General features: G+C 44.3%; 1 protein-coding gene across 3 annotated transcripts in view; it reads right to left on the bottom strand.

Annotated features, from left to right (window-relative positions):
* Window positions 1-2,558: 2,558 nt before the first annotated feature.
* BCAR3 (breast cancer anti-estrogen resistance 3) overlaps window positions 2,559-9,505 on the bottom strand; it is an 86,559-nt gene continuing 79,612 nt past the window's right edge. For all 3 annotated transcript variants that reach the window (XM_015413334.1, XM_015413332.1, XM_015413333.1), the window contains 3 exons: window positions 9,125-9,236; window positions 5,048-5,260; window positions 2,559-3,348 (listed from right to left, as the gene is read on the bottom strand). In XM_015413334.1, coding sequence (XP_015268820.1) covers window positions 3,170-3,348; window positions 5,048-5,260; window positions 9,125-9,236 — 504 coding nt within the window. In that variant the 3' untranslated portion in view covers window positions 2,559-3,169. The remainder of the gene's footprint in view (window positions 3,349-5,047; window positions 5,261-9,124; window positions 9,237-9,505) is intronic.

The following is a 9,505-nucleotide window of genomic DNA, read 5'->3' as shown; positions in this document are numbered from 1 at the left end:
AGCAGGCCAAGGTGGAATTAAATGCCTTCTATTAAGTTGGTGGTTTGTTCTGTCTAGGGATTCATATTATAGGTAGGCATGACAACTTCCCAAGTACATGCTGGAAGATAGATGTGTTCCTTTCCCCCCAGACTGTGAATGATTTATTTGAGTCAAAACATGGTGCTGCATCCCTTTGTCTCCAGAACATCCCCAGACTAGTACAAGATCAGTACCTTTTAATTACAAAAAGGAGGGTTGCAGCTTGTCAGTTACTGAAGTTCAGTTAAAGAAAATGAATTTTTGCATACAGAAGAAAATGAAGTGGCACCACACTCTATGAAACTCTGCACAAGGAAAGCAGTTTCTGCTCCAGTAGGCAAGAAGCACTGTGCTTCCTGGCCTGTACAAGTAAATGGTGCAGCATTTTAACGAGGCGCGACTCCCATTAGTCTGTATGTTCTGTGCCACAGTCTTCCCTTCAGATTTGTTGCATGGCTTACACGTACAGAGGGACCAATGCAGAGATCCAGCACAGTTAGGTCTTTTCTTGTCAATTACTTTATTGTACAGTAATTACACAGTGTATACACTGTTGTCAGTGAGACAAACATCTCCCCCCCACACACACACTCTCTGCAGCATGTTTACTGCAGGAAAATCAAATTTTTGCCAAACCAGGGATAATCACAATGTAAGACCGGAAAATCTAAAATATTTTTTGCCAAACCAGGGATAATCAAAGAGCTGTTCACAATGTAAGACCGGAAAATCTAAAATAGTGGCTGCCTATGGTGGTAAAAAAGCAAATTGAGTTCTGTAGTATTCCAGCATGTGCAGCTTTGAGGCAGGCCACCTCCTATCATCAGTAGCAATTATGTACAGAAGCATCTTAGGTACACTCATCCTGCTTTATGGCAAGACTGACCTCATTGGCAGAACTCTACCTGTAGCATGCTTTCTCCTTCTCACCTTCACAAACCAGTCTCACATGCATACCTGTTGCACTGTAGTGCACTGAGAAGCACACTGTTCCATGTCACAGACACCTTCTCTCTGAGAATGACACCAGCCTCCACTCTACCATTTGCCCCTTTTCTTTATCCATACGTATCCCCAAGAAGAGGAGTGGACATCATGCTGCCTCCCTCTTCGTGTTTGTTATGATCACACACATCTGGGTCTAAATTACAGCGTTAAGAATAGAACTGGAGTTTTCTGTTAATTTGGAAAGGCCCTGACAGCTCATATGCCCACACAGAAACATCTTCTCTAAACCATGCAGCGTGGGAGGCAGGGGCATGACATGGCCGTGAGATGGACTGTTGGCCCAGGAGCATAGGGTGGTTCTGTGCAAGCCTGCGCTCTGGCGGGCGCCGCTGCTGCAACAAGAGGCTTTCAGAGAAAAAGTCAATTTTGCTTTTCTTTTTTAAAAAACAACAACAACAACAACACAAACCCCACAGTAAAAGGAGTATTCTGTTTTCTCTGAAATTTGGATTTATGCAAAACGCTCCTTGGAACAGAGGGTCACCAATTTTTTTTCCCCTAAATGAGAGCTACTGAGTAATGGAAAATACCCCAAGCATGTTACCAAGTTTTGTTCTGTCCTTGATACAGAACATGGGCTATGAAGAGGAACAGAAATGAAGCTATCATCTCAGCAGCACAGAGAAAATTATTACCGGGTTGGGGAGGGCGGGCTTGTTTTTGCTTTAAAAAGAAAAGAAAAGCATCAGGCAGATCATTTCACAAGCTTTTCCTGAGGCTGTCCAGAGCCTGCATAAGCTATTCTGCAGCAGCCAGCAAGCTACTAGCTGTTTTATGGGCTAGCTGTTGGAGACCCTGCCTTGCTCTCTGACGTGAAGTGATGTTTTGAATTAGGTACCTGATGTTGAGAAAACATAGCCCAGATGCAGTAGCACCTTACTACCTCCATGACAGCTCTGACATTTTTATATAAAGCAGAGAACAATTCAAGACAGTTCAAGCTGCATTGTGTTAATGAAGTAAAAGTCCCAGTGCACATCATAACACTCACTACAGTCCCCTCCTGTCAGCTGCTGACCTCTTCCAAGTATTCATTCATTCCATCACCTTATTCAGTGTTCCCAATTAAGTTCTTGATGCTGCTTTACAAATCCTTGGCAAGAAAAATGTTACCTTCTTTGTCTCATTCATTGTAAACTGGACAACTGGAATTGTTTTGGGTATGAGCAGTGACGGGGAGAAACTTAATTACCACCAAAACCTCCTATTCAGTTCAGTTAAAAAAATAAATAATTAAGATTATTTGCACATACAGCAAAAATTAAAATGCAAAAATATTCCCACAGTATCAGTCTTGGACAGCTTGAATCTCAAATTATTTCTCTCCTTTGATGCAATGGAAAATTTTCCACATACATATACTTTAATTGACAAGTGTATGTACAATTTTCCACATCCATTTAATAGATATCATATAACTGATACCTTCTGCAAAGCTATTCCCATACCCTGTACTCATATTTACATTTGCTAATAACATTATTTGATGCATGACTCAACAAAAAGCTACTAAAACAACTAAGCACTGCTTTTATGCTGTGGACAGCATTTCACTAGATAATTAAAAGATAACGTCCTTAACAAATAAATAGTTATTCGTTTATAAATCAGTAGTCATTCTTATTTTAAAAAATCATAAATAAATGCACATTGTGCAATTTTCAGGTTTGAAAGGCCCTGTGAATTTCACATACCAATAGGGCTGTGCCAGAAGAGAATGGGTGCTTTTTTTACAAATGGAACAAAAGTGACCCCCCCCTTCAGCCCCTCCTCCTTCCCCAAAAGGGGGTGGATCTATTTGGGCAAAGAGTAGCTACTGCTGATTTAGAAAACGTTGTAACTGGGTTCATGAAATTGTCATGTATGCACATCTGACTGTGTAGCATTGTGACATCATGTCCGCTACATGATAATCAGCTGGGGTCACCTTTCTACAGACAACTTGGTCTTTTTTGTAAATAATGAATGTCGTAGTATACAAGGTGTGAGCAGGATAACCAACATAGGATAAGGAAGCGTTGGAAAACATTTTGCTCCCCCACCCCAGCTCCTTTTTAGTCCCTGTTTTACAGTTTATTTTTTCTCTTTGACAAGTAGTTATACTGAATCAACTGCACATGTGGAAAGTCCATTAGACACTTCACTGCTCAGTCTGCTTTGTTAGAGGAGGTTCTAATTTTCGGGAGAGTGCAGTTAATATCTGGTTGAATTTCTCGTATCTTTCACTTTGGTTAACCTGTGCTCCTTTGCTGCCCCAGAGCAACCTCATCTGGAAGTCTGTTTTGAAGACTTCACTTAGCTCATCATCTGGTTGAAAACCTGTTGAAACAAAAAGACAAAATATGTAAGGACAGCTATAAAACAGCATTTCCACAAAAGAAACGTTCAAGACAAAAGCCTCCATCTGTCTATTGAGCAAAAGGACAAACTGTCCCATTCATGGTCCTAGCTGCAGGAGCTTGCTGCTGATGCTCTTCTCTGTGCATATGGCACCTGGAAAACACTTCATTTATGCATTTATGTCAACTGCTGTTGAGTGATTCTCATAGAATCATAGAGTTGGAAGGGACCTCTGGGGTAATCTAGTCCAACCCCCTGCACAATGCAGGAAATTCACAAATACCCCCAGTAACCCCTGTTCTTTGCCCAGAAGATGGCAAAAAGACTTCCAGGATCCCTGGCCAAACTGGCCTGGAGAAAAATTGCTTCCTGACCCCAAAGTGGCGATCAGCATTTCCATGGGCGAAGGAGACACCAGAAGGACAATTTATTCCCACTGGGTATTCTTCCACACAGCCGCAATCCTGGGGATATTCTTCCATGTTAAAAAAAAAAAAAATGACAGCCCTAACAATATTTTAGGCTCCCGAGTAGCGACACTTGGACAATGGGAATCTGGAGCTCCAACTCCAGAGCCCCTGGCTGAGGGATAGCTGGCTGTTGCTATAGATGCTACCTGGTGCTCTTCTCTGTTCCCTGGATGGGTAAAAAGGTAAAGGTTCCCTTGCTTGAAAGCCAGTCGAATCCGACACTAGGGTTGCGGTGCTCATCTCTGTTTCAAAGCTGAAGAGCCAGCGCTGTCCGAAGACGTTTCTGTGGTCATGTGGCCGGCATGACTAAACACCAAGGCGCACAGAACGCTGTTACCTTCCCACTGAAGTACCTATTTACTTGCAATTTCTTGCTTTCGAACTGCTAGGTTGGCAGGAGCTGGAACTAGAGACGGGCGCTCACTCCATCATGCGGCAACTCGGGTCTCGAACTGCTAAACTACAGACCTTCCACAGCCTGCAGTTCAGCGTCTTAACCACTTGAGCCACCGCATCGAATGAATTAGATGAATTCAATAACTGAATGAATTAAAGTACGATAATAGAAGAGCTAGTCTTTAAAATGTCACAGACCTCTTTTCCAGCATAAAGCAAGTATTTTTTCCGTAGCAATACATTTTGTTACTTTAGAAATGTTTCTTGCCATTACTACGGTACCGTAGCAGTGGCCAAGTCACCGTGGCAGTGTCCTGTGTTCCACTCTATCATGCTATTTGTGCTAAGTAAGGAATGAGTCATGATAAGCAGCTAGAATGGGCAGGTACCATTTCTCACAAGCCTCATCGACTTGCATGACTGGTGCTGTTCCTGCTCTTCCTGTTTTGTACTATAAACAGGTAGTAGCAGACATGGCCCAGCACAGTCTTATGGATCACAGTGGTCAAGTATGCACAGGATATTTAATTAATTAAAATATTTATACTCTGCTTTTCCCACCATCCCAGTGGCTCAAAGTAAATCTGTCCTTACACCACCATCCCTTTGAAATTAAAAAGGACAGTTATTCTTATTTCTAAAATCACATTTCAACTCCCTTGGACATAATACCTACAGTATTATTTAAACAGGTCCCTGTTCCACCCTCCTGTGTGTCTTAATTCTGCAAAAACCCAAAAACAATCCAACACAACACCACCCATGCAGCTGTAACAATGTTAAGAAGTGCTCCTTCCTCCTCCTCTTCATACCTTGAAGGATCCGTTCTGCATTTGTTCTGTACAGGTTGGCATTTTGTGCTATCGAGCGAGCAGTTGCTAAATGTTTCAACATGATTTCACAGCTTTGGTCAGTGTTCTCCCAAACATCCATCCCATCAAACACAACTGCTTGACGTTCCAGCAGAGTAACCAGAGGCATCAGTAGGGGTACAGTGATGACGTTTTGCGGAATACAAGTTGTCTCTAAAAGCAAGTGAGAGTAAATCCATTCACTCCTGCACAACTCCAAAGTAGTCTGTTAAAGCAGGATAAGCTTCTTTACACCAAATATACCAGGTTTTAGTAATTATTTCATTTATCATGCAGTACTATAAATGCTACCAATTAACATCCCCATATTATTAGGTATTATTTCCCATCAAATAGCCTAACAGAATCCAGCTATTAGTATTGGCGCAGGAAAAGTGGCCTGTAATGGTTCCACCTTCTCTACAGGAGACAGGATGTGTGCCATACGTTCGTTGAGTGGACCTTGTCATCAGTGTCTTGGTGAAACCCAAAAGAAACTTACTATCCAGTCAGCCTTAATCCAGAAGGGAGTAAATGGAACACTGGATTTACTGTGAAGGTTCCTTTTGTTTGAGAGCAAGGAGGACATCCTGGCATGTTTGGGGACTCCTATTCCCATCATCCTAGGAGGCAAGAACTAGATTGCTCTTTCCACCCCCACGGGGAGAAGGAGTGCCCACCCTCTTCATTTTGGAGGCTTCCACAATTCCTAAAGAGACTACTTCGTGTGCCCTGAGCCCTTCCTCCATCCCAACTTTCTGAAACAACTTAAACCTTAACAGGAACCAGTAATACTGTAGGTCCCTCCTTGGTGATCTACATGTGCTGTGGCTGCATTGTTGTCTGTTCTTATGCACACATGATGTTCTTTATTTTCTCTTGAAAATCTCGTAGGCTTAGGGAGATCACTCCCAACTTCAGGAAGTTTATGCCACGTATGGATTCTGTTTTGGTCCATGTGCCCTGTACATGTCCCAGTGAGCAATAGGCTCCTCAACCCACTACGGCTTGTGTCCATGGTAATCCATACATCTGCAGACCACTGAAGCAGCATTGCCCTAGAGAGATGGTTCTTGATCATCCACCCAGCAAGATTCTTCTTTGGGGGAAGCCAGCGTGGTATGGTGTTTAAGAGAGGTAGACTCTAATCTGGAGAGCCAAGTTTGATTCCTCACTCCTTCACATAAAGCCTGCTGGGTGACCCTGGGCCAGTCACAGTTCTCTCAGAACTCTCTCAGCCCCACCAACCTCACAAGGTGCTTGTGGGGAGAGGAAGGGAAAGGCCATTGTAAGCCGCTTTGAGACCCCTTAAGGTAGAGAAGAGTGGGGTATAAAAACATAGTCGTCTTCTATGTTCAGTTTGATATGTTGTTTGAGGGCAATGTGCCTCTGATATGGTAGTATCAGCCACTGTAGTTCTCAAGAGTGGGCCCTGGCCCAAGTGAGAGAATCGATTGCTACAATCACTGAACCTTGTAATTGGGCTAGCATCATGAGATCCATTTTTTAACCATCTTTTTACTGCCTTTACTATTTTCTGTGCACTTTTTGGAGGTAATGATAGTTTGCCCTGGTGAGAGTCTGTGGTTGCCCCCTCGAGGAGTACTGATTATGTTGGGAGGCAACTGACTTTTCTGGATGTTGGTTAGGAGCCTGTGATCTGTGAGGCACTCTAGATCCTTGACAGTTTTTGTGTGGGAGGGTTGACCTGGTTAGAAGTCCATCCAGGTATAGATGCACATGGATCCCCTAGGTCCTCAGGTGAGCTACTAATGAACAAGGGGCTTTGTAAATATTCTGGGAAGAGGTGTCACACCGAAAACATGGCCTTGTATTGGAAATTAAGTTTTCCAAAGGGGACTCTGGGGAAGTAACAGTGTGCTGGAAAAATCAGTACATGGAGATAGGGCTCTGTCAAGTGTATTGATCTCATAAATGCTCCCACCAGACGAGATTCTGCAATGGTTCTCAGTGCTTCCATATTGAAGCATCAGTACCTCACAAATTTGTTCAAGAATAGTAGACCCACTCTCCGGGCTCCATTTTAATTTCGAACTGTTTACTGAAGGGTGATAAGTAAATTCCTGAGAACTGCTGTGATGATACTACGGGCTCTATTGCATCTATGTCCAGAAGGTGATTTATGGCATTGAGGGTACGCTGTCGTTTTAACAGGCAGTTTGAGACTGGGGAGTGCAGACAGTGACTGGGTGGAGGAGCAGAAAATCTAGAAGGTGGCCGTTTGAGATTTTCTTTTACCCACCTGTCCAAGGTAGATCTCAGCCAAGTTGCCTGAAATTGCTAAAGTCTTCTCCCCACTTGAACAGTCCTGGCATCAGGATTGTTGGTTTTTTTGCTTTGCATTCTTGTTTATTCCAGCTGACTGTCCAGCAGATCTGGGCTGGTGACTGGAGTGATACGGTAGTCTTGACTTGTTCCAGGAATTTCTTCTGAACTCTGCTCTGAACCTAGGTATAGTTCTATTAAACTGAAGGCCTGAATTTCATAGCCTTTGGCGCATTTGTCATCTTGTTCATAGGTGAAAGGCATAGGATTTTTCTTGTCCTTTGTTTCTGTGATAATGTCATCTAGGCTGTCCCCAAAGAGCCCCAAAGGGGTTGCTTATTAGCCTCACTACGCCTCTTTTTGGAAGTCTGCTTTGGCTTACTGGATTTTTTTTTCTTGTTAACAAATTCCTCCAGCAAAGATTGGAAGGATAATCTCAGAAAATAATCTCTGGTTCACCTTCTGCTTGATGACCCCCTGCAGGAGTGGAAGCTTACTGTCTACCGGTCTAGAGGCCTGCTCTAGGGAGTGAGGCCTCTCTCACTGCACTTTACGGGAAGCTGGTGCACCAATTTGCTCTCCATCTCCCTTGCTGGTTTTGCAGTGCTTTGCGGCTTACAGTTCCACCCTAGATGGAGCTCTATTGGGGCGCTGGGTTGTGACAAGACCTTATGCAGAGCCCTCCTGCTATGCTGCCTGGAAAGAATCATCTCCAGCTCACCTTCTGAAGAAGCTGCTGCATCTGAAACTTCAGCAGCTGAGTCAACTGAAGACATACACCAATGTGGTACAAAGGATTTGGGGGGGGGGGAGGAAAGAAAGAGGAGGCAGACTGGCATGACAACACCAACAACTCTCCCTTTAGCTGGAAAGCCTAGCCGGTGGGGAAGACAAATGGTTGACAAATAAAACCCACAAAGACAAGGAAGGTCAGGCACATGAAAGGGAAAGATCTCGCAGTCTAGCTGCTCTTTTGAGAACTGGTTGTCCCATGGAGCTCAAAGAACTCATGCACTCTTTGAGGAGGCAGGAAAAGAACCGACAAGGGTGGGTACTCCCCTCCCCACTGGGGGTGGAAAGAGCAATCCAGTTCCTGCCTCCTAGGGTGATGGGAAGAGTAGTACCCAAACATGCCCGGATGTCCTCCTCGTCTCAGACAAAAACAGGGCTTTCGTTCGAAGGGAATGATTCAGTATTAACGAAAAACTCGTTCACATAGGTCTCGTTTCCTTACATTTGAACGTGGGCCGTTGCATACTTATATGAGACCCAATGTTCTATAGTGGTCAGTGTGTCAGATTGAGGTCTGGGAGGACCCAGGTTGTAACCCCCACTCTGTTGTGAGGCTTGCTGGGTGACACTGAGCCCCGCCCCACCTTTCTGGGGGGGGGGGGTTTGAAGTTAACTGGACAAGGGAGACCAACTGAAGCTCTTTAGAGGAAGGGTGAGATAAAAATGGACTAGACAGGATTCCTTATTTGCTAGGTAGTTCAGTGCCCAGTGATAGGGAACTGGAGAATACTTTCCCTTCCATATTTCCCCATGCAAAGGAAAAAAAATGGGAAATCAGGAGTGAACCCCAAGCAAGACAGGGCATGGTTGGGTCTAACGGAGTCTACACATTATTCTCGGTGGCAGGACTTTATTTGCTTCTACCCCCTTTGTTAATGTGATAGTGGCTGTGGCCTAAGTACTTGAGTTACAATGATGAGAGACGTCATGCGGGCTGCCTGCAATCACACATGTAATCACCTCTTCCTTCATGCAAGGCTTTGCTGAACGGCTTCAGCTGCTTCTCATACAAGATGGCTGTCTGGGTGTAGCAGTGCCTCAAAGTGGTCCATGTCTGCTCCAACCTGGTGACCTGCAGAGGCAGAAGAACTAGACTGTCAAGGAGTCCTACCTGCCACTGCTTCCCAAGGGAAGTTAGCAGGGGTCATTTCGTAGAAAAAGAGCTAGGGGAACTTATTAGCATAACTCATTAGCATATGCCACACCCCCTGACATCACTGGAAGTGTGTCATAAAGCCACATCCCCTGACATCACCGGAAGTGTGTCATAAGGCCACACCCCCTGCCATCACGGGAAGTGTGTCATAACGCCACACCCACCACTCAGTTAGTCTTAGTCTT

The sequence above is a fragment of the Gekko japonicus genome, unplaced genomic scaffold, assembly GCF_001447785.1.
Source record: "Gekko japonicus isolate JY-2015 unplaced genomic scaffold, Gekko_japonicus_V1.1 scaffold70, whole genome shotgun sequence".
Classification (NCBI taxonomy): Eukaryota; Metazoa; Chordata; class Lepidosauria; order Squamata; family Gekkonidae; genus Gekko; species Gekko japonicus.
Note: the sequence above shows the minus strand (reverse complement) of the source record. Positions and strands in the feature narration are given on the sequence as shown.